Source organism: Cyprinodon variegatus, unplaced genomic scaffold, assembly GCF_000732505.1.
Source record: "Cyprinodon variegatus isolate N-32 unplaced genomic scaffold, C_variegatus-1.0 Scaffold444, whole genome shotgun sequence".
In the NCBI taxonomy this organism is placed as follows: domain Eukaryota; kingdom Metazoa; phylum Chordata; class Actinopteri; order Cyprinodontiformes; family Cyprinodontidae; genus Cyprinodon; species Cyprinodon variegatus.
Window position 1 is genome coordinate 41 of NW_015150897.1, and position 24,997 is coordinate 25,037.

Sequence of the window (24,997 nt, forward strand, 5' to 3'; positions counted from 1 at the left end):
GCCCTGCAGAAAATTAAAATCCTGGAAGAAGCGTGACCTCCCATTAAGTTTTTTTTTTTTTTTTTTATCCCATTAAAAACTTATGTTATGTTAAATTAATTAACATTTTAGAAAATTGCAAAATCTATGTTTTTTTTTTTTCCTTTTCACCTTTTCAGTTACACCAAAAAAAAAAAAAAAAACCCTCAAGTTATCATAGTCTGAATGTGTTCACAGGAACATCGATGATCATTTCAACTTGCAGCTTGAGGATTATTTCTCCTGGAAATGATGCCTTCAGGTTCCAGTCTTTTTTGTCTTTTAGACGCACATCAAACACGTCGTTTTTGCTGTTATCTTCCAGGATTGGGGCCATAGATTTATTTTTAATTTGACAGCAGCATGGTTATTTTTAGAAATGATGGTTCAAACAATCAGTCCTGCTCCATTATTCAGCCTCTTCAAAAGATAAGTAAAAGAAAGAAACAGGCTGTATTTCCAGTCTGAACAAACCAAGGAGAACCAAAGAAAGCTAAATTTAGCAATCTCTCTGGACCTGTCTCTTGTATCACATCACTGCTCTAATTATCGGCCCAGTGTGTAGGAAAAGAACTACAGTCAATAACACCTATTTTGCATCCATCTTAGTTACTGTTGAGTTGTGTAATAATCCTCTCTGACTAATAACATTAATGACACATCACTGGAGATTAGTTTGAAAAGGGAAAAGAGGCCCACAGCGTCCTCTCAGTTGTCTGTATTCCTCCTCCTTTCATTGTAACAATAAAAGATTAGGTAAGTTTTATTATTCATCCTCCTTTCTGTGTTTCCTTTTCCTCATCAGATCCAGGACATCATTGTGGAAACAGGCCAGGCAGACCAGAAGGAGACACACTCTGCTAAAGATGCTCTTCTTCTATGGTGTCAGATGAAAACTGCAGGGTAAGTGCTTTAAGTGACCTTTAGCTTCACCATCCTGAAGCATCCTGAAGGAATTACTATGGGATTTTTTTAGCCAGGTGCAAAACTGTTAGTGGTCGCATCTCTGAACTCTGAGTTTTAATTAAAAAAAAATAAAAAAAACTGTCTATACAATGCATTACAAAATTATCGGAACCCCTTTAACTTCTGTCCTTCTTTACGCTGTAAAAAAAAGACATACTTTGACGTTCTTTATCAGATGTTATTCCATTGATCAGCACAAAGAGGAAAGTGATTGTCAAATGAAAGGTGAATAGAACATGATTCTCAAACATCTGTACAACATAATCCAAATCCAATTTATATAGGCCCATTTACACTGCAACCTAATGCCATCAGAAGACACTTTATTAGTAAACAGAGTCCACATTTGGACGATTTCATCTCTATAAATACATCTGATCATAAAGGCCTCAGAGTTTTTATTCAAGAGTCCCAAGAAGAAAACAAGCAACAGCAAAAATGCTTTTCAGTAGGAAAACCAAGACTAAGGCTGTACCTTATTTTCTTTATTAATTGTTAATGCAGTGTCACTCTATGATTGTCGTCAATTGCAACGTGAAGTTTCACACAATTAATATCTGTTAAGGTGGTAAATTCATTAAGAAACTGTACCTAATTGCCAAAAGAGCAGATGTTGGCTATAAAAAAATATTTGAATAAAACTTGATTGGATAGAAATAATGAACTTCATACATTTTTTCCCAGTAGCTGAATATAACAGTCATTTCCTGGGGTCTGCCAGGTGATGTTTTTGCCAAGAAAACAAAACTTAAGGCAAAAGCAGTTTTCATTTATTTATTGTTTTTTTTGTTTTTGTTTAAAGTCTTATCATTTGCCGAAAAGAAATCACAGGTTTTCCACATTTTGTGCTAAAAGAAAAAAATCTGAGGTTGCAAAGGAAAACTTTAGATCAAAGTATATCTGTGTGTAGAGTGGTCTAGTTAAAGCTCAGGCTGATTCCCCCCAAAATTAGATTTTTATTTGTTCAGAATCATGGACTACATTTTGTTTTTCATGATTCCAGATGACTTTTGAGTTTAAAAAAAAAAAAAAAAAACTTTAAAAAAGATAAAACTATTTAAATAGGTCAGTGTAGGATTACTGCTATGTTACTTACTGTCACTGTAAAAGCTTAGAAAGAGAATTAACAGAGCATGTTTTGAACTGGTTTAGAAAAAAAACAACAGCCTCACACGCAGAAATAAAAAAAGACAAAAGGCAAAACATATTTCTCTTCAGGGCTTTGAACCTACGGTTATAAAAGGTTTAGCGTCATACAGAACCCAGACAGTGATTTAAAGCTGGAGCTACACAGAAATGTCCTGTCATGTTCAGTCAGTGACATCCAATCACTTTTATTTCACAGATACCCAAACATCAACATCACAAACTTCACCACCAGCTGGAAGGACGGAATGGCCTTCAACGCCCTCATACACAAACACCGGTATGGATGAAAAATAAAACCTTCTCTCTTAACACAGTCTGCTCTGTGTCTCCCCTCATTTTTCTTTAATCTCTCATCCTGTCTTGTCTTTTCTGCTCTTTCATCTCTCTTCCAGGCCAGATCTGGTGGACTATACCAAACTGAAGAAGTCCAATCCAACCCACAACCTGCAGAACGCTTTTAATGTAGCGGAACAAAAGCTTGGAGTGACCAAACTGTTAGACCCAGAAGGCGAGTGACGGATGACTGTGAACACCTCCGCATAAAACTCAATGTTCATAAGCATTGATTTGGGTGGAGAATAAACACCTCAGGGGAGGTGATGTCTCGTGTTGCTTTGATTAACTTATCTGTCATTTTCCTTTCCAGATGTTTTCACCGAGAACCCAGATGAAAAATCCATCATCACCTATGTGGTGGCATTTTACCACTACTTCTCAAAGATGAAGCAGCTCGCTGTTGAGGGAAAGCGAGTTGGAAAGGTTAGAAAGACACACAGGAAGTGCTCATAGTCTGCAGAGCCAGCACCTTTGTTTACATATGGCCTCATTCTCCAGGTTCTGGATCAAGCTATAGAGACGGAGAAGATGATCGATAAGTATGAGACGCTGGCTTCAGACTTGCTGACGTGGATTGAGCAGACCATCATCGTGCTGAACAACAGAAAGCTTGCCAACTCTCTTACTGGAGTCCAGCAGCAGCTTCAGGCCTTCAACACATATCGGACTGTAGAGAAGCCGCCCAAGTGAGTCCAAATAAGTTGCATAAATCTCACAAGATTCTAAAAGTGTCTCTTTTTGTTTGGAGGTTCATTTCTGCATACCCCCTGGGGGTAAAACTTCTTCTTTTTTTTAAGGTTTCAAGAGAAAGGAAATCTAGAGGTGCTTCTGTTCACCATTCAGAGTCGCATGAGGGCCAATAACCAAAGGGTCTACACGCCCAAAGAGGGAGCCTTGGTTTCTGACATCAACAGGGTGAGAGGACAAACCAGAGGTCTGCTCTGCCGTCTGTGCTGAACAGGACTCTTAACTAAAGTTTCACTTTGTCTGAAAGTAAAAAAAAAAGAAAAAAGAACATAGTAACGTAACAACATACTGAACTATGCATTTAAGAAACAACAATTATCATTATATATGAACTTCCAATGCATTTTAAGGCGCATAGTATTCATACATTTGAAACTTTTTCATGTTTTGTTGAAGGATTTGGTTTTAAACATCAACAAACATTCTTACCTCTGAGTGAAAATATCAGATGGTCTGAACATTCCTAGAGGAACCTTTAGATGTAGGGGTGGGACTGTAAAATTAAAATCCGTGACACAATTTCATCAGGTTTGATTATGCTGCTTTGATTCTTAATGATGTTCAAAACTGTTTCATAAAACAATTACGTTGATAGAAGTAAAAAACAAAGAAAGTGTAAATATATAGCAACTTCAGTTCTCATTTTCCAATAAATGAAGGAGTATCTGGTCTGAAGGGTAACTGGCTCCCCAGTTGCAGCCGTGAAAATGTGGTTTATGTTTGAACTTGGTCTGCTTTACTCTGGCTCTAAGCTAGTGTTTAATAATGGAGTTGTTCAGGCCGCTGAGTGCTTATCCGCCTATCACACATAGCTTCTTGCACATTAGGTAAAAGAAACCTTGCTTACATATTGACTTTTGCAACAAGCCATGAAGGGGCTTTCTGTTTCCACTTTATTGTTAGAGGACTCTTCCACCTGAGCTGTTTTTACTGCAGCTCCCTCGGAGTTAGCATTAACCTCTTAGCTATTTTTGTAATTTTTCCTGTTTCGTAGTTTGGTTTAGGTAGATAGTTTTGACTCAGCTGGCCTGCATTTGGGTTAACAATGAGGAATTAAAAGAAATTCAGGACTTCGTAAAATTCTTAACTTTAGTTAAACTCTTCCAGAAGTCTTTTTTTTTCTAGCTCTAATTTTTTGGTGTGGGTTAGCAAGCTTGTTAATCCCTGGATTAATTTAAATAGAATGCAGGTTCTTACAAAACCCTGAGACCTTCACAGAAATGCTGTTTTGACAAGAATAAATTACTCACCAGTGGTCTCTTTTTTATTTACGATTATTAGATAAGAGAATTTAGATCAATATTTAGATGTTTTTAAAGTCATGTATATTTTTCCCTCCCCTGCTATGTGTGAATGAAGTTCATAAAATTCCTGTAAAATATATTTCAGTCTCTTCTTTTATAGCATGCTCAAATATGCATCATTTCATAGCATACTGAATACTTGAATAAACAAATCTTTTCGGAGTAGACACCGATGCTGGATATTTTTTTAACCTCTGAGCTTTTCATTAAGGATGAACTCAAGCAGAAGGGAACATCTGCATTTTTTAAGCATCTCATATTGCTGAATTGACGACCCCTGTGGAAACTACAAAGACTCGAGATGCTTCTCATTATCCCTGTGCAGGCCTGGGAGCGTCTGGAAAGGGCGGAACACGAGCGGGAACGCGTCCTGAGGGATGAGCTGATCCGGCAGGAGAAGCTGGAACAGATGGCGCGAAGATTCGACAGGAAGGCAGCAATGAGGGAGACGTGGCTCCTGGAGAACCAGAGACTGGTGGCTCAGGTTAGCCAACAACTGTAAACAAAGATCTGGCTTTAAATGTGTTTTTGTTTAAATTTTAAGCTTTCAGTTGACCGTAAAATATAAAGACATGAAAGAGTGTCTACTGTGGAAATCCATCTGCACTATCATGTTTTAAAGGTCGGCTAAAATAACCTAGTCTACAGTAACATACAATTCAACCTTCTCTCTCCTCAGGATAACTTTGGTTATGACCTGCCGGCTGTAGAAGCCGCTAAGAAGAAGCATGATGCCATCGAGACGGACATCGCCGCATACGAGGAGCGTGTTCAGGCGCTGGTGAACATCTCTTTGGAGCTGGAGTCTGAGCGTTACCACGACTCCAAACGGATTGACGTGAGAAAAGACAACATCCTGAGGCTGTGGGACTACTTGCAGGAGCTTCTCAAGGCTCGAAAAGGACGCTTGGATATGAACCTTACCCTGCAGAGGATCTTCCAGGAGATGCTCTACATCATCAGCTGGATGGATGAAATGAAGGTATGAATGCATATATTTACTCTAAAAACCATCAGCGTTCGATAAAGAAATCTAATCCTAAAGCTTCTGTTCAGGCTCGACTGCTGTCTCCTGACTTTGGGAAACACTTGTTAGAGGTGGAGGACTTACTCCAAAAGCATGCACTGCTAGAGAACGACATCGCCCTGCAGGCAGAGAGGGTACAGAGTGCCAGTGCTGCTGCTCTGAAGTTTGCAAATGGAGATAGTAAGTGGAACATACTCATTACACCTTCGAGGAAAGAAATAGCTGGCTTTCTGTGAAACTTTATGCATTGGTTTAACATTGGAAATGAACCAGTAAATGTGGCAGACCTGAATGCTGCTGTGAATTACTTTACAATTCACAATACCCTGTAACCTTGTTTTTCGTGTGGACTTCCTATCTTTTGCTCATCTGATTTTTCCAATTTATTGGGATGTTTTGTGGCCTGAAATTTTTCCAAACACTCAAATTTGCCTCTCTTATAAGCAAAGCATTTTTTACACTATTGGAACTTTGTGTCAAAAGGGTTTCTTTTGAAGCTATAACTTCCCGGTATATGTTGATACTGGAAACAGGGACATGCCTCGTTACAATTCCACATTCCAGCTGAAAAAGGAAGATATACATTGGGGAAAACAGCATGTCCTACTCGGTATAAAGGAACTTTTTGCTGATTTTTTTTCTCTTTGCAGGTTATAAGCCATGTGATCCCCAAGTGATCCGTGACAGGGTGCAGCACCTGGACCTCTGCTATCAGGACCTCTGTGCCCTGGCTGCACAGAGGAGGGCTCGGTTGGAGCAGTCTCGCCGCTTCTGGAACTTCCTGTGGGAGGTGGCTGAGCTAGAGAGCTGGATTAGAGAGAAGGAGCAGCTGTTCTCCTCCCTGGATTATGGAAAAGACCTTACCAGCGTGCTGGTGCTCCAGAGCAAGCACAGCGCCTTCGAGGATGAGCTTGGAGCTCGCTGCACCAATCTGGAACAGATCTTGGCTGAAGGGGATAAGATGATCCAAGCCAAGCACTTTGGTTCTCCAAAGATTCAGGAGTGCATGGATGACATCAGGAGGCAGTGGCAGCAGCTGGAGGACTTGGCCACATTTCGGAAGCAGAACCTTCAGGACACACAGACCTTCTTCCAGTTTCAGGGTGATGCTGATGAACTCAAGGCCTGGTTGCTTGATGCCAAGAGGCAAATGAGCAGTGATGACGTAGGCCACGATGAGTACACGACTCAACGGCTACTGAAAAACCACAACAGCTTAAGAAATGAAGCCATTAAGAATGGAGCTACCATCGAAATGCTGTCCAAGCAAGCCAATGCACTGCCAGAGGAGCTACAAAACACCCCTGACATTCAGAGGCGTCTCAAAGACGTCAAGGACCTTTACATGGAGCTCCTGACTCTGGCTGACCTGAGACAGAAGAAGCTGGATGACACTATGGCTTTGTACACCATCTTCAGTGAGACAGACGCTTGTGAGCTCTGGATGAGCATGAAGGAGACATGGCTGGTGGGCTTAGAGGTGCCTGAGAACCTGGAGGATTTAGAAGTGGTACAAAACAGGTAGACTAGAAAAATGATGTAACTGGAGATCAGTAATCTAAATGAAACTAATGGGCTGAAAGTTTCTGCATGGTGTTGTTTTTCTAACTAGCTGTTGTCTCATTTGCAGGTTGAGCGCTCTCGCTCAGGAAATGGCGAACGTTCAGTCAAGAGTAGATGACGTCAATAAAGCTGCAAAACAGCTTGAGGACAGCAGACACCCCCGCACTAAAGAGATCAAGGAATGCCAGACACGACTAAATAAAAGGTACTTTTAGAAAATTCTTTTTTATTGTACAACAATCATCTAATAAAGCTTTCACCAAAATTTATTTCATCATTAATTTAGCTCCACTTCCCGCTTTTTAAATGGTCATATTCTTATTTCTCAAATGAAAGCATACCAGATCTTAGCTGCAACCCTAACTTATGTGGAGACTAATTTTAGGATAGTTAGAGACTAATGACAACAACGAGTACTTCATGTTGTTTACACAAATATTCAAAAGGGAGATTTTTAACGTGATCAAAGTCATTTAATGTAACAAAGAATGATAATAAATGCTTGCTAATGCTCTGGCCTTCTAATAGTCAAAATTTCTTAATATGATCATTAAAAATTATGATATTCAGTTTGTAATTAGTAAAGCTTTCTGCATAGGTAGCCAGCTTGCAATAGCTAACTATACATGACAATTTTCCCTAAATCTTGTACAATTTTTTAACGAAGGTGATATCTTAATAAGACTGATCAGTGAGAGATGATGCTGGTTTAGCAATAGAGGCATAAATACTGTGGCTTAATCCTCAACCGAACCAACCCAATTTCAAATTCCAAACATGGGAACTTTTATGTAATTCTTCCTGATTCTCTCTCTAACAGGCTTTAGACAAATATCTTTTATCACTAGCTTCATATGATCTGAAAAGATCTGAAAAAAAAAAAAGTTAAATAAACTGACTGTGTTTTTTATAAGCCTGGCTTAATGGCATGGTGCAGCAACAGGTAGGGGAGGAGCGCATTTCTCCAAAAAGGCCAAAGAAAGCTATTGAAATGTATCAAAAACTCATGAAAATGTATTTGTGACATTAAAAAAAATGTGTGTATTTTTTTTTTTACAATTACTGTAATTACCAATGATATAACAAAACAAAAATTTTGCAAGCTTTATTTTAAGCTAGGTTAGGACTTGTTTTTAATAATGTGTAAATGTGAGATATTTATTTTTATTTAATAGCTGCTAATAGATTAAATAAGTAAAATCTTACTGAAAAATTAAAGGTCCAGAGGATGAGATATTAAAGTATTTTTAGAATATGAATTATAGAATTGCCGTACGTTAAGCTCATAATAAAATGTTTACTTTTTTTAGATGGGAGGCTTTCAAGGCCATGGTAGAGGACAAGAAAAGGAAAGTGGATTCTGCTGTCAGTCTACATAACTATGGCTTGGAGTGTGATGAGACAGGAACCTGGATCAAAGAAAAGACACGAGTGATCGAGTCCACACAGGATCTGGGCAATGACCTGGCAGCTGTCATTACCATCCAAAGGAAACTTTTCGGCATGGAGAGAGATTTAGCTGCCATTGAGGCTAAGCTCACCTTCCTTAAAGAAGAGGCGGAACAGCTGGCCCAGGATCACCCGGAGAATGCAGAGGATATCTTAGCCCGAAGGAGAGAGCTGGACACGGCCTGGGATAAGCTTAGAAAAACCCTTAAAGACAGGGAAGACTCTCTCGGCGAGGTCAGTAAGTTACAGACCTTCCTCCAAGACATGGATGACTTCCAGTCTTGGCTTTTCAAGACTCAGAAAGCTGTGGCATCTGAGGAGATGCCCACCTCGCTGCAGGAGGCCGAAGAGCTGCTCGGCCTTCACAACGCTGTGCGAGAAGACATAAACAACCATGAAGAGGACTATCACCGGGTAAGGGACACTGGAGCTCGGGTCATCCAGGGCCAGGAAGATGATCCTCAGTACCAGCAGCTGGAGCAGAGACTGAAGGGCCTGGACCGGGGCTGGTATGAACTTCAGAAGATCTGGGACAGTCGCAAACATTTCCTGGACCAGGGTCTGGGCTTCCAGCAGTTCTTGAGGGACTGTAAAGCTGTAGAAGCCATCCTCAATAACCAGGTAATCCTTTTCCTCATCGTGTAATTTTGTTTTAGTAGAGGGTCAAAATCATCTAAGACACCTTGAACATCTCAGGTCAACAAAGCTGCAGGAATTCAGCAAGAATGTTGAGTTGAGGAATGCTGAATTGTCAGTTTCCACGCCACTTGTTTGTCTTGTAATTCCATCAGTAAAATATTGGTTTCTGGAGAGTCCACCTTCATGTTCTGAGGCATTTTTTTCCTTTTTCTAAATCCCACAATGCTTGTTTTGTTGCAGGAGTATACTCTGGCTCACATAGACAAGCCTGACACATTGGCAGGGGCAGAAAAAGCATTGAAGAAGCATGAGGACTTTGTCAGCATGATGGAAGTCAACGAAGATAAGATTGATGGTGTCATGCAGGGCGGACAGCGAGTGGTGGACAGCAACAACCTGTATTCTGGGAAAGTTCAGGAGAAAATGGACTCTGTGCAACACAGGTGGTGTATTGTTTTGGTTTACGTGAGTTTACCTATATGTTAAACTATAACTAAATGATTTCATCTTTAACGCTGGGCAATCAGCTTTCTGACTGACTTGCAAAGTACATTTTATCTTGACAACCTAAGTAAAACCCAACAAAATGTGTATGTTTCCTTTCAGCATTAGCCAACACTACCCAAATGACAGGGGATTGTTTACTTTGTGTAGAAAGGAATGATGTCTTATCTAGTTGCACCCTGAAAAAGGTTTCTATCATTTCTGTGTAGGCAGTGACAATTCTGTGTTCCTGCATGTTGCTCATACACCTGCTGAATTCTGTTAAGAACAGAGAGACTAGTCACATGAATAAGGTAGAATATCATTTCATTTATCCTGCTCCAGAATCTCTCATCACTTCCTGTATTTGAAATGGTTGAGATGCTGCAGACTGAGGGGCTTTTCCAGAGCGCTAATGGAGTCAATAAGAAAAGAGATGACATGTCACCCAAATACGATTTTTTTTTTTACCATTGACTATCTTTATCAGATCTTTTCATGACAGTCTGAACAAAACAGATCAGTTTTTTTCCAATGCGACCCAGGCCACATGGCTATGAGGTTCTGAATGTGATACATATCAGATCTTTTGAAACGTTACTTGTGTCTGAACAGCCAGGTCACATTCATCTGACCTGAACGTCATTAATACTCAACAAAGAGCACTATTTGTCTTGCTACGCAGAAGCAGGAAGAAAACCAACCATGAGGGATGATGATGTAGAGAGCAGTCTTTCTTTTTGATCTTCTTGAAGAGATAGTGTTGGCTGCAGTTGGAAAAGAAAAGAAAGATCCTTAGATGCACTCCAGCTCTACCATCCATGTTTACTTCTATAAACAGAGATGACATTCACTACTTGTGATGTCATTCTGCCTCTACTGCGCATACGGGACACTTAAGCTGTATCATTGCAATTCACACAGAGATCATACAAGTCGCATACTTTTGGAAATGTTAACCACCAAGCACAACAATTTCCACCAAAAAATTGGATTTGAGCATTGAGGCCTGTAGTGTGAACGTAGCCTTTGTCTTTTTGAAACACATCTCATGAAATGTAGTAGTTTATGTGTGGAAATAGCGCTTTATCCATTTTTCCTGATGTGTTTTTAAGCTTTGCTCAAATCATGCAGACTAAAAAAAAACCAATGAATGCAGAGCAACAACATATTTGATACAACCTCTAATGATGTTTTAAAAAGAGTTCATTATTTTTAATTAATAATTTTGTGATAAGGTATGTCTTTAAATTCCTTTGACAGTTATGACCTGGCCACACATAAATACGGAAATAATTTTGATAGTAATATAAATGTCTTGGAGAGAAAACATTTTCACACTGATGTTAAGTCTGAAGAAAAAGTTTTAAGAGAAAATATTTTGTTAAAACTTTTTCCTCTTAAATAACATCAGCGTTTACGTTTACAGTGTGAAAATCGTTCCCTCCAATACATTTATTTTACTTTCAAAATTATGTTTCCGTTGCAGATCGCTTTTTTTCTTTAATTTAATAAAAACACAAAAATAACTCCATAGGGTGGGAGATATGGCTGAAAAATGTAATCTCTGATATTTTTCCATAAGTGTTATGATAAAAAATTATCTATAATATATAAAATAAAAATAATAATGTTTCACAACTAACATATAACAAACCAAATGGTTGCCTCTTGTGATATTGCACAGTGAGCTAGTTTATCAGTTATGTGTCAGGGTTTGTTTGTGGGTTGTGGACCCAAAAGCAGAGGTAGGCAGGCAGAGGTAAATATTTGGTTGAGTTAACGAAGAGAACTTAAAAACAAAGTCCAAAACGACAAGCAACAGGAATTCAAAAAACAAATGATAACAAAGTCCAAAAACAAATGAGAAACCAGGAGTCCAAAAGTTCAAAGACCTTAAAAAAAGGAAAACATAAGGCAAAACTTTACCAAAAACTTAGGAGTCATCAGGGGAAGAACTGTAACCAGGAGGAAGGCTCGGAGAGACGAGTAGGAGGAAGACTGATGACGTTAGACGAGGACCCAGCAAAGAAGAACAGAACAGAGAGTATTTGTAGGAGACTGAAAGAAAGAGAGAGTTAACGAGCAGATTAGGAGCAGGTGTGAGCAGAGCAGTAAAAAGGAGCAAGAGAAAAAAGGAGAACTCAAGAGGGCAGAGGCCAACAAATAAAAACCTGAGAACTGAAAATAACCAGAAACGTAAATATCGTAAAATAACCAGAAAGAACAAAATATTTAATTAAACCACTAAACTATAAAACAAAGAGCAAAGCAAAACTGAATATCAAAACAAAAACATAACAGAAACAGAAACCTAACATTATGAGCAGACTCCTAAGAACAAATGAGTTCTTGTTGAGCTATGGAAACCCAACGACTGCACTGGTGGAAAAAAATCTAGATGTACAAAAAACTTTATAAACAGAAAACTCATCTAATTGGTAAAATCGATTGTTCGCCCAGCCCTATGTAAAGTTAAATAATGTGTATGGCCTCCTTATAACAACTACTGTCAGAAAATGCCCAGTTACATGTCCAGCAAACTTTAACACTGCAGAAGAAATGTTTCTTAAAAGAAGTGCAATTTGTCATGAATTGAGGAGGTAAGTGAAACACTTTGCCAAGATATTGTCTTTTATTTTAAAGGGATATTATCTAATTATCTTATTTTAAGCGTAAAAATACTCATTCCAAATGCCAAATCATGTTATTTACATGTTTAAATTATGGATAAATGCACTTAAATTAAGATTTCTTTTACTACTTTCTAGATTATTTTTGCAGTGAAGAACCGAGAAACATAGTTAAAACCTTCTTTAGAAACTGTTTAGAATTAAATGCAGACATAATACGCAAACATTATTAATTAATTCATTAAATATCCTTAGAAGACGTCTTGAGAAAATCCAAAACACCCTCAGAGGAAAATGTGCAGATAGAAATATGGTATTTAATTCCTTATGCCAATCTTGTCACCCATTTTAAAACATTTAAAGCTAGACATTATCACTTTTGTTGTAACATTTGGACTCATTTGTTATATCTTAAAAACATTTAATTCAGATAAATTTCCAAGATTGAAAGGTTGGAAGTTCATTGTCATTTTAAAGTCTTAATTTAGGCAGGAAATTTGAGCTTTAGCAGAAATATCTCCCCACTTCCTTTAGAATTTCACTTCAGTGATGGAAATGTTTTTCTAGCCTCTGCATTATTAGCTTTAGAAAGGGCATTTGAGCTGCCGCTTTCTCTCCCAATACTCAGCCTGATAGACAGGCACCTGCAATAATGGATATTGATCTTTAGCAGCGCGAGCTTTTCTTCTCTGCGAAGCAAAGAAAGACATGACTTATTTCAGTAAAGTGGAGCTCTGGTGGGTTTGTCTACAGTATGCAGCTTGAATTATGTCACAGAGAGATTTGTTAGGCGGAGAAGGAAAGGCCAGCTCTGACTGAAATTGTTATTCATTTATTGTCTACCTTTTCTTTTTTGTGTGCTTCTTAGGCATAACAAGAATAAGAGACGAGCCGATGAGGTGTCTGAAAAGCTGAGAGATAACCGTGACCTTCAGCACTTCCTGCAAAACTCCCAAGATGTGAGATCATTACAATCTTAAGAAAAGTTTTATGAATACCTTGTTTATAACTTTATGTTCTTCTTTAGAATTATTAGACTTTTAAATTGTTATTATTCTTTCTTTCTTATGAGAGCAAGTTTAATCCACCTCAATAAATGCATAATATTCTTTTTTCTTGCTTTGCTGCAGCTGACTGTGTGGATCAATGAAAAGATGCTAACAGCTCAGGATACTTCCTATGATGAGGCCAGAAACCTCCACAGCAAGTGGCTCAAACATCAGGCCTTCATGGCAGAGCTGGCCTCCAATAAGGACTGGCTCAACAAAGTAGACCAGGTCAGTAAAATACTCATTGTTTATATCTTCTATTGTATTATCTACAGAGGCAGAGCCAGAGCATTTTTATAAGGTTGGCCAGGCAGTAACCAATGTACACTGAGGGGTGGCCAAAAAAGGATGGGCACCAGAAGCTCAGGGTCAATCGGCAATGTTCCAACAGGAAAATTAATGAGCAAAACATCCATATTTTCTAAATAAAGACAAACTATACTCCCTACAGCCCTTGCTAGCAAATAGATGCTTATATGTAAACATCCATGCTTTCTAGATAAAAGGTATAGTGGATACAATTCTTTCAGGTTTGAGTTCTGGGGCGTAAATCTTTCCCTTTGTCATTACTTACCTGCTTTTATCAATAATCATCCTGCTTAAAATTGATATTTACAAGTATTAATATCTACATAAATTAATTGTTCAATACATTTTTATTATAATAGTTATTAATAGTTATAGCTATGATTTCACTAAAGACTCCTAGATGAATGCAGAGATACGTAATTTTCCCTTTACCCCATGAAACACAAAATCTAGTTCTGAAAAGAGCAGGAATATGTTCTTATCATCTTTAATGTTATTATATTGATGTGCATAATTAACACAGTGTTTTTGCTATCAAGTAATTATGAATATATGAAAAAAATTGTAAGTAATATATGAAAAATTAAAATATTTTGAATATTTCACTTGGTTATTGGGGGGGGGGATGGTAGGGGTGGCCACAGGGGTGGCCAATGATTGGCTAAGGGTGGCCATGGCCATCCCTAGCCCCCCATCTAGCTCCGCCCCTGATTATCTAATTCCTGTAAAGCACTTTGAATTTGTCCATGTACAGAATTGTGCTATACAAATAAACGTGCCTTGCCTTGCCTTGCCTTGTGAGGGGAAGAGCACTAAAACCCATTACATAATTATTATGTCATGGCAAAATGTCGACAGACTGTATGAAAATTTGAGGAACTTTGAATTTACAAAAAATGAATACATCCCTAAACCTGACCTAAAATATTATATATGAGCTGAAAGAATTCTGATATATGCAGTGAAATCTAGCTAGTACTAATTGGGAGAATTTCCTATATGTCGGGACTAATTTGTGGAGTTTAAAAAACAACTAATTTACCAAAGATAAAAAAAAAACTGTGCTGGCCACAATTCAAGCAAACATTGCCAAATAATCTGTTATTGTCTGAGGAAACCAATTCTCAACTTTTCAGCCACAGTTTACCAGTTTTTTAGCATCACATTTTCCATACATCTAAGGTAGAAATTTAAAAGTCCTCAAGGGCCTAAAAACTTTAAATATCTCCCTGGTCAAACACACCTGAGTAAAATGGCTCGATTACCTTCTCAGCTGAAGTCAAGTCCTGCAAAGGACCTAATTATTTGATGAAGGTGTGTTGAAGCAGAGAAACATCTAAAATGTTCAGCATACCGACCCTAGAGGAGTGGATTCCCTCTAAAGCAGCAAAAAAAAAAAAAGGTTTATAATTTTCGAAAAGCCTGGCCAGAGTCCTTAACTAAACATTACAGAAAATCAGTGAGCTCAACCTAAGATGGTGGACAGGTGAAGGTGTGTAGAACAGATCTAGAGCCAGACAGAGTGGACAAATATTGACAGGTCAGGATAGAGCTAGCTTACAGCCTGCAAACGATTTGTCCTGGATATCAGACTCCTTCATTTTTACAACTAATATGAAGTTCATCCTTCATCACATCAACATTTTTACAGACATAAACACAGAAAGACTCAAATAAACACCCAATCTCTACTGGTTAATAATCCAGGTTTCGTCTCACAATTGACTGATCTATGTGATGAATTTCTATGTTTCACCTTATTAAAATGTGCCATCATCAGAGGTTAATGCAATGTTATTAACTAATCTCACCATATTTCTATTATTGTAATAATAATAATAATACATTTTATTTGTATTGCACTTTACATTTCAACAAAATCTCAAAGTAGAAAGATTCAAGGAGGTTTTTTTAGAGCAAATTTGATGAAACATTTGATATTTTCAACAAAGGACAGACTTGTATACCACAAAGTGTTACAGTACTGATAAACCCTTATTATCACAGAAATTTAAAAAAAGATAAGAACTTCTTTGCTTGCTCTGCAAGACCTCAGATGTCAAAGGAAATATATCTTTTATGATGTTTTTTACAGACCAGTTTAATTAAAATTTTCCAAAATACCATATTATCAGTTATGGCCTCTACGCATTTATGGACGGTACCATCCTTCAATATGGATGCCAACAGTAACTTGATTCAAAGACCATTTCTTTGACTTGAGTCGTATTTATCTTAAAGGAATATTTGTTATTCCATTGAACACCATGTGGGTGCAGCCCTGTCCTGACAGTAAAACTATATCATCAGAGTATTTCAGCGTGTCTATATTTGGTGTATTTATATGGCAATCAAGCGTGGCCAGAACTCATAGATCTCTTTGAAGCCCTGACATTGGTTGTGACAGCAGAATATAGGGTTTTGTTAAATTAAACCATCTTACTCTGTCAGGGAAAAGGCCTTGCAGTGAAACAAGAAAAGGTTTCATCCCTTTTAGATCTTTTTTAGTTGCTAAAATGCCAGTTCTTATTAAGTTAAATGCAGATTACACGTACCAAAATATGCAAACGTTTATGGAAGTGTTTGGTAGGGTTATGAACAAAGGGGGGCTAACGCCCGCAGTCTTCTGAACTAGCCGCATGTTGAAATATATAATTCAGAAAACTGTCATACCACACAACTGTACCTCTGAAAATACTTAATCCAAAATATATTTATCACTTATTTTAGAAAGTGAAATCCTCCCATTCTAGATTTATCGCATATAAAGTGACATGTTTTAAACCAAGACACAGAATTTCATTATTTTAAAAGCATTAAGACCCAGGACGTCCTTGTAAAAGAGATTCCAAATCTCAAAGGATTTATTCAATAAAAAAAGATAAATATACTTTTTCCTGCATATATCTATAAAATAAGTGACGATTCAACTTTTTGTGAAGGATTAATATTTGTGTGTAAACCTATGCAAATACGTTAATACCTTTTTTATTACTTTTAGTTAGATTTTATTTTTCACAACAACTTCATATTAGGTTCCAGGCTTTTAGTTGGACTTTGGTCTTGATTGCTTTTATTGTGTTTTTTATACCATGTCTATATTTTATGTATTCATTATTATTGCCTTGTAAAGCGTGCTACTCTACTTACCTTCCTGTCTCATGCTTGACTTTATGGAAGATTTAATTTATTGTATCTTGTTTATTATCACTAAAGTCTTGCACTTTTAAGGCTCAATGATCATAAACATGTTGTTCAATCTAAAAGCATGTAATGGTTTTTAACAATAGGTAACTGTAAAAGCAAACTTATTGTTTTTATTTTGTTGTTGTTGTTTCAGGAGGGCCAGGAGCTCATGGAATCCAAGCCTGAGTTTGAGCCAATAGTGAAGGAGCGCCTGGCCCAGCTTCATGAGCTCTGGGAAAAATTGGAGTCCACGACTCAGGAGAAGGACCGGCTGTTGTTCGACGCCAATCGCTCTGAGCTTTTCGACCAAAGCCTGGCTGATATGAAGAAGTGGTTGGCTGAGCTTCAGCAGCAGTTACAGAGCGGAGATGAGGATGTGAAGGATCTTACAAACGCCAACATCCTGCTCAAAAAGCACCAGGTCTGTATGTTTATAAGAATATGGAGTATATCCTTTATTTTTTTGTTTTTCTATTCTTTCTATCAGCATGTCTGGTTTAAAATCCAACCAGGTGAATAAACACCGTCCAGTCATTGCTTCATAGAATCTGCTTTAATTGAATTCATATTTTATTCCTCATTGTTAGAATAGAAATAAAAATGTATGTGACCTTAAACACAACTTATAATAAATAAATAGAAGAACTTTTATAGGAGCTCAGAAATCCTGTGGGTAAGCATAGTTTCATGCTAAATAGGCAGCACTTACCCGCCGCTGCATCCTGATGAGGCTGTTGAAAAGCTATTTATTTTTTCCTTTCCACCCCCTTCTCCCATGCCAGATGACGGAGAACCAGGTTCGTGACCGGGCACGAGAGCTGGAAGAGCTCCAAGAGGCTGTCAGGAAGCACGGGGGACCCAGGGAGGACCAGCCAGAGCTGGAGGCTGAGCAGCAAGCCCTGCAGAGTGAGTTCCAGCAGCTCCTCACGCCGCTGTCCCAGCGCCGCGGCAAGCTGGAGGCTGCCAAGGCTGTCCATCAGTTCTACAGAGACCTGGCTGATGAGCTTGTAAGTATGGACATCATTCAGGAGGGAATGAAAGAGTCAGAGCTCTCTGCTTTTATATAATGGTTAATAGCGCAGAGTTGGAGTGAAGGGGATCAGATCTTACAGGTCAGGACCCTGCGTGCCGTTTGCATGCATCCAGATGCACTGAGATGGTCTCATCACATAAACATATAAGGAACCTTGTCTGAATAGCATTTCTTTAAATGATGGTACTTTGGTTTGCTTTTTTTCTTTCATTTTAAGACATTTCAAAAAGGTTTTTCACCATTGATCTTTAAGAAATCCTTTTTAAATCTGCTGTCTTCTTCTTTATTGTCTTAATCTGATTTACTTTGTGAAGGATCAATAAATCTGTTTAAGAAAGTTTTTTATATATATATATATTTGGTGCAGATCAGAACTATGAAGCAATTTTTCTAATTTGACTTTTTTGTACTCTTATCATTTTGTTCTTTCTTTGTCTTTCAGCTCTGGGTTGAGGAGAGGATGCCTCTGGCAATGTCACAGGAGCACGGAAACAACCTTCAAAGTGTGCAGATGCTGTTAAAAAAGAACCAGGTAAGGATCTGTCTGTCAGCAATCTCTGTGCTCTAAACTACAACACATCAATGCTAATTCTTAAAATCTTAATATAAAGACAATACGTTTAAAGTTATTTTGTCACTTAAAGACCAAACACTTTAACACATCCTAGAGAATGTGATGTTCCAGACCAGTTTAGCAGTTTGTATAATCCCAAAAGGACATTTTTCTCTTGTTCCTGCTGCATGTTAAATACTTAGAACTGCAATACCTTAAAAAAAAACAACAAAAAAAAAAAAAACAATTGTCAAGATTCCTGTTAAGTTTTAGTTCTGAAGTGGGGGAGAAAAATAATAACATCTAACGCACACAATTAGGAAAGGCCAACCAAGAGTTGCCCACTTAAACAATAAAGACCAGGTTGTGCAATTTTATATTATTATTATTATTATAAATTCAAAATGGCTCATTTTATCACCAACTTACTAATAAATTGATTTAACAGTGTGATTTAAAAATACTACAAGTAGTTCTGCCAAAGTAATCCTTTATCTTTCTAAAGCCAATCAGAACCCCAATTTATTCACTGCAAAAAATGTAAATCTAAATAAAGAAAAGTTTTTCTTGAAGTGAGGAGGTTAGTGAGACAATTTGATAATGGAAAAAGACAATTTACATGTAAAATGAGAAAAAAATGGCATTATTTTATTTCAAGTGAATATTATCACATTATCTGATTTTAAGAGTGGAAATACTCATCCCATTGATAAATCGTCTTATTTACCTGTTCAGATTAAGAGTAAACTTGATTTTTTATTTTTTTTATTTAATTTTTTACTTATTTCCTGATCGTTTTTGCAGTGTTAGGAAGGACATGAGAATGAATTCTCTGTTGACAAAATGTAAACACCACAATTCTTATTTCAGATGCCAAAAGTTGCTAATTTTCAATTATTTTGGTTCCACTGACATGTCCGTTTCTTTCTTTATATATTTCTTTATAAATTACCTGTATTATTAACCAGTGTAATCAGATACATTTACTGTACCCAAATTTCTTCCTTTAGACGTTGCAGAAGGAGGTCGAGGGCCATCAGCCCCGTGTGGATGAAGTGTTGGAGCGAGGTAGAAGGATGGCGGCCGCTGCCAGCACAGAGGATAGGCCGGAGGCGGAGCGAATCAGGGATCAGATGCAGGAGCTGGAGCAGGCGTGGGCTCGGCTGCAGGATGAGATGGCCAAACGACGGGAGAGGCTGAGCAGCTCCAACTTGGCCCAGCAGTATTTCAATGATGCTGATGAGGCTGAGGCGTGGATCGGAGAGCAGGAGCTCTACATGATTGCTGATGAAAAGGCTAAGGTTAGGAAAGGAGGACATGCTGTGTGTGTAAGAGCCAATAAAATGGCCTGATTAACTCAAGGAAGCTTTCTAACATATTTAAAAATCAGATCTTATTATCCTAATCAAAGTAAAGGCATATCAGCCTGTTCACATACCAAGTAATGAATTTATCAGCATGATTACATGGTTTGGGTTCTCTTCAATTAAGAGAATCGGCTTCTTTAAGTGGCACCCTCCATGGAGAGATAATTTTGAAGTAATTTGTTTTGCTTTGATGGGTGCACTCCGCTCCCGTCTTTCCTCACCGTCTTCTTGCTTTTTTCTTGTCCTCCAGGATGAGCAGACCGCCATGCTGATGCTGAACCGCCACATGATCCTGAAACAGGCTGTCGACGACTATGCTTATTCCATTCAGAAGCTCTCTGACCGTGCTCAGAGGATGTTTGCAGAGGAACATCCTCATGGGTTCGTTTTTGAACTCTATAGCGACCCTAATTTACTCAGTTGTGGTTTTAGGCTTGCAGGAATGGCAAGCGTGTAAATGTGTATCTCATTTAGACTTAATCAAACTGTCAGACCTGGTTTTTAGTTTCTCTAACATTTCACTGCTTTCATTTTATGGCGTATTTTTCAGTGAGGAGATCATAAGGCGGCAGGGACAGGTAGATAAGCAGTACGCCGGCCTGAAGGAGCTGGCAGAAGACCGCAGGTTGAAACTGAAGCACACCTTCCATCACTTTTTGCTAAGCCGAGAAGTAGAGGACCTGGAACATTGGATTGCTGAGAGGGACGTGGCGGCGTCCTCGCAGGAGATGGGTCAAGACCTGGACCACGTCACGGTATCATAAATCACAAAAATAACTTAAACCTTTAACCTTAAATATTAAACGTCACTGTCTCTCTCTCTTCAAGAAGAACAAGAAGAAATCTCCATGCTGTTATTAATTAAATGAGAGATATTATTTTCTTTTTGCTTCTCAGCTCCTGAGGGATAAATTCAGAGAGTTTGCACGGGAGACAGGGATGATAGGTCAGGATCGGGTGAACATGGTCAACCAGACCATAGATGAGCTGATTGAAACGGGCCACAGCGAGGCAGCCACCCTGGCAGAGTGGAAGGACGGCATTAACGAGAGCTGGGCTGATCTGCTGGAGCTCATCGACACTCGCTCCCAGCTCCTCACGGCATCTTATGACCTGCTCAAGTATGTGGAAAAAAATGTGCAGACACATTCTTCTAACACGTCACAACCACAACTCCCAGTTTATTTTATGTTTTTATGCTACAGACCAACATAAAGCGGTGCATAACTGTTATGTCGTAGCAAAATGATTTATGGTTGTGAACGTTCTTATAGAAATAAGACTACTTTGTATTTAGAAATTTCTTTCAGATGTTTGTCACAGCGATTTAGGGAAAATAAAACTAATTGGACACAGAAGGTGCACTGTTTTTCACCGAATGCAACACGTTAGAAAGGGGCAATGTAAGAATGACACTGTCATGGTTTTATCCAGAGATCTGACCCACATGCAGAAAACCAAACAGAGAGACCAGGGGAAGGTTTAACAGGTTTTTTGTGAGTAGGTAGAGAGGAGTCCAGTGCTGCTCTGAACAGAACACGGACTGAAAAGTAAAGGGGAAGATTCTGCGGTTAGTTCAGGCTTAGTGGGAAATTTGTGTCTTTGATTTGAAGAAGGGAATAAAGGCAACAGGACTCACGTTTCCAGAAAAAGGTGTCTTTCGTTGATTCCAGTCGGTGTGGGTTGTTCCAGTAATAGACTTGTTCGTTGGAGGGCGGACAGGGTTTAACCAGGTTGAGGTGTTTCCTTGAGGAACGGAGGAGCTGATTGCCACTTAGATTTCCTGCGGTACTTGAACAGTTTCTTGTGGAGATAAATCCCCTGCTCACAGAGAAGCCCAAACAATCCTTGGGGAAAAGTAGATCCAAACAATCAGTTTGAATCCTCAGCTCAGTTTGACGCTCAGAGAATCCTTCCAGGGGGGGGAAGGTCCAAAACATCCAGTTTGCAGGATGACTTCCTGCCGAGAGGCAAAGACAAAAAAACAACAAGGGTTAAGACTCAGGTGACAAAAACTCAGTTTGACTCAGCAAAACTCAGCTTGGCTAGAGTACCCAAAACTAGCAAACACTCTGGCGACGAGGTAGTGGCAGTCAGCAGCTTAAGAGTCCTCCGGTAATGAGGCAACCATCCGCAGGTGTGTGAGAAGGCCAACGAGAACCAGACGCCACCTGGTGGTGGAGGAAAACAAACAAACAACACAACCCACACAAACTGGATTTCTAACAGACACAAAGCAAGCAAGACCTGCAAATATGTCATTTGGATCAAAACGCATTATGTGTTTGACTGGCCTAGTCAAAGTTACTCTAATTAATTCAATTAATTCATAAATTAAAACTATTAAAATAGCAAAGATATTCTGCATAAACACCTTTTTTTCTTCCACAACTCTCTCCACAAGTCTCTCTGATCCATTCAATGAAATTATTTGAAGTTTTGCTTGTAATCAAATCAAATATGAATATTGCAAGGCACCCTAAGATGAATGAAATCAAACTGAAACCATCTGCATGTGATGGCACCCTATATCTGACATGCTGCCTGCATCTCATAGATGTGGTGCTCATGATGAATGCACTGACACTTAAGGTCCAAACTTTTTGCAGGTACTTTGATGATGGAAAAGAGCTGGTGACACAGATTCATGAGAAGCAGAAAGAGCTGCCTGAGGATGTGGGGGAGGATTTCAGCAAAGCTGAGTCCTTTCACAGAATGCACGCCGCCTTTGAGAGAGACATCACCGCCCTGGGCAAACAGGTATAACACAAGGGATCGTCTCTTTAACTCTGAGGGAAACAGCAGCCAGCGGCCAAAAGGTGCACTTTGATGATTTGTATCCAGACTGCTGCAATGAACTGTGGAAGATTAGAAACCACACAAAGTGACTACTGGGGCTCAATAACTTTTTGTGAAGTTTGGGACTAGAGCTCTTTTGGTCAAGGAAAGATGTCAAGATGATTAGATTTTATTTTCTTGGTTTAAATTTTAATGACAAACCTTTAAAAACCATAATCATCCATAAAAGCTATTGATGAATAACTATAAAGATAAAGGCATTCTGAATATTGCCTTTCTTGATCGTTTCATACAGAAGCTCCAGAGGACAATGCTGCCACCACCGTGTAACAACAGTGTTTTTACTTTAGGAAAAGCCTCCCCTTAAAACCTCCCCAAAAATTTAGGACGGCGACTGATCGTTTTAACCAATTGTCTTTTTACAGAAGCTGATTGTGGTGAGATGGTAAAAGCTTAGGCATGATAATGATCAGACACACGTGAACTGCTTTTAGAATAGATCCTGGAATGACCCAGCCCTCAGTCCTGCTGCAATTAGCCTGTCCTGTAGCACAAAACCAATCTATTTAGTTGAGCTAACAGCTCTGATGGTTGATGGTTACAAAAAGTTTTTGGTTTTTATGCAATCTGGTAATGGACATTCATCCAATTTGGATCTTTTTTGTTTGTTTTACTTTTTGTTTTTATGTTAGTATGAATGTATAATTTTCACCCTGCCAAAAGTAAAAACACACAACAAATTCAAACTTGTGCAGCCAAACCTAAAATGATTTGAAGGTTGAGATATTCCCAAAAGCCATAGATTAATATGATAATGATGCCCATGATGAGTGGTTGTAAACTTCTCATTGACTCTATCTTTGAGGAAAAGAAAAACACATTAAAACTGCATTATAATGACTCATTAAAATGACATTTCTTAATTGCTATGTCCTTCCTCCAGGTTCAACAGTTCCAGGAGACAGCCTTGAGACTTAGAGCTCAGTACGCAGGGGACAAGCAGGACGCCATCCAGGCCATGGAGAGGGAGGTTGTTGAAGCCTGGAAGGGCCTGCTGGATGCGTCGGATGGCCGGCGGTCGCAGCTGGTGGACACAGCCGAGAAGTTCCGCTTCTTCAGTATGGTGCGAGACTTGATGGCCTGGATGGAAAGCATCATTCAGCAGATAGAGACTCAGGAGAAACCCAGGTGTGCAGCCTTCTAACAAACAAAAAGTGGAATTTTTTTAGTGGAGGTTTTGACATTTATGGTACTTTTATAGGTATTTTTTTTTAGCTTTAATTTATTTTAGCTTTAATTGTAATTGTAAATTAGAAACCCTGATTTTTCCCGTTCATTTTAGCAATTAAAGTGTATTTTTGGTCCTGTTTCTGCTTTTAATCCTCTCCCTCATCAGGGATGTCTCCTCTGTGGAACTGCTGCAGAAGTACCACCAGGGAATCCGTTCAGAAATTGAAACCAGAGGAGCCAAGTTCACCGACTGCATAGACCTCGGCAAGTCTATGTTGACTCGCAAACACCGCGACTCTGCTGAGGTAAGAAGAAGCACCTAAAGGAGGCTCCTTTTCTGCCTGTGCTTTTGATCTAATTGCTTTTCTTGGAGCAATTGTTCCCAAACCAACTGGGCTGCCTTGAAAACAAAAAGTTAAATTCTAACATTCATCAGGGAAGTCAGGAAAGCAAACACTAATTAGAAATGGATAAAAGCAAACAGATTTCAAATAAGCAATTGACCCTTTCCCGAACTGAGGGTTCAGTTAATTACTTCACAATGCTAAATCTTGGAGTATAATAGAAAATATTATAATGAGTTTTTCTTTTTATATAAATAAAATGTGACAGTGACAGCATAACGTTTCTGTCAGGTCAAAGAGAAGCTGGTACAGCTGATGGAAAAAAGGCAGGAAATGATGTTCAAATGGGACGACAGATGGGACTGGCTCCGCCTCTGTGAGTAATGTAACCCCCCCCCTCACCCCTGATCCCAGACTATATGATGGAACAGCAGGAGTTTCTGCCTCTTCAAAAATACCCCATATAAGCTCTCATGATCATCTGCCTTTGCTGCTTTCAGTGCTGGAGGTTTGTCAGTTTGCAAGGGACGCTTCGGTGGCCGAGGCCTGGCTGATCGCTCAGGAGCCCTACGTGACCAGCAGGGACCTGGGTCAGACGGTGGACGAGGTGGAGAAGCTCCTCAAGAGGCATGAAGCCTTTGAGAAATCCACTGCCACATGGGAGGAACGCTTCTCAGCACTGGAACGCCTCACTACGGTACAGAGGATTCTAAACCTACCCAATTCAATTCAGTTTATTTCTATAGCACCAATTCGCAACACGTCATCTCAAAGCACTTCACAGTTCACCAGATCATCCAGTCAAATTGATTC

The 24,997-nt window shown here is 38.9% G+C and overlaps 1 protein-coding gene across 1 annotated transcript in view; it reads left to right on the forward strand.

Moving 5' to 3' along the window:
- Positions 1-817: 817 nt before the first annotated feature.
- LOC107093747 (spectrin beta chain, non-erythrocytic 1-like) overlaps positions 818-24,997 on the forward strand; it is a 36,956-nt gene continuing 12,776 nt past the window's right edge. Inside the window, exons 1-27 of the mRNA XM_015388994.1 lie at positions 818-921; positions 2,330-2,410; positions 2,526-2,641; positions 2,780-2,892; positions 2,968-3,155; positions 3,267-3,384; positions 4,846-5,004; positions 5,200-5,502; positions 5,577-5,727; positions 6,198-7,068; positions 7,178-7,315; positions 8,421-9,180; positions 9,439-9,641; positions 13,183-13,273; positions 13,445-13,591; positions 17,013-17,279; positions 17,641-17,865; positions 18,334-18,423; positions 19,455-19,745; positions 20,062-20,192; positions 20,362-20,566; positions 20,709-20,932; positions 22,421-22,571; positions 23,554-23,798; positions 24,007-24,145; positions 24,476-24,560; positions 24,685-24,881. Of these exons, the coding sequence (XP_015244480.1) occupies positions 908-921; positions 2,330-2,410; positions 2,526-2,641; positions 2,780-2,892; positions 2,968-3,155; positions 3,267-3,384; positions 4,846-5,004; positions 5,200-5,502; positions 5,577-5,727; positions 6,198-7,068; positions 7,178-7,315; positions 8,421-9,180; positions 9,439-9,641; positions 13,183-13,273; positions 13,445-13,591; positions 17,013-17,279; positions 17,641-17,865; positions 18,334-18,423; positions 19,455-19,745; positions 20,062-20,192; positions 20,362-20,566; positions 20,709-20,932; positions 22,421-22,571; positions 23,554-23,798; positions 24,007-24,145; positions 24,476-24,560; positions 24,685-24,881 (5,703 nt within the window). The 5' untranslated portion in view covers positions 818-907. The remainder of the gene's footprint in view (positions 922-2,329; positions 2,411-2,525; positions 2,642-2,779; positions 2,893-2,967; positions 3,156-3,266; positions 3,385-4,845; positions 5,005-5,199; positions 5,503-5,576; positions 5,728-6,197; positions 7,069-7,177; positions 7,316-8,420; positions 9,181-9,438; positions 9,642-13,182; positions 13,274-13,444; positions 13,592-17,012; positions 17,280-17,640; positions 17,866-18,333; positions 18,424-19,454; positions 19,746-20,061; positions 20,193-20,361; positions 20,567-20,708; positions 20,933-22,420; positions 22,572-23,553; positions 23,799-24,006; positions 24,146-24,475; positions 24,561-24,684; positions 24,882-24,997) is intronic.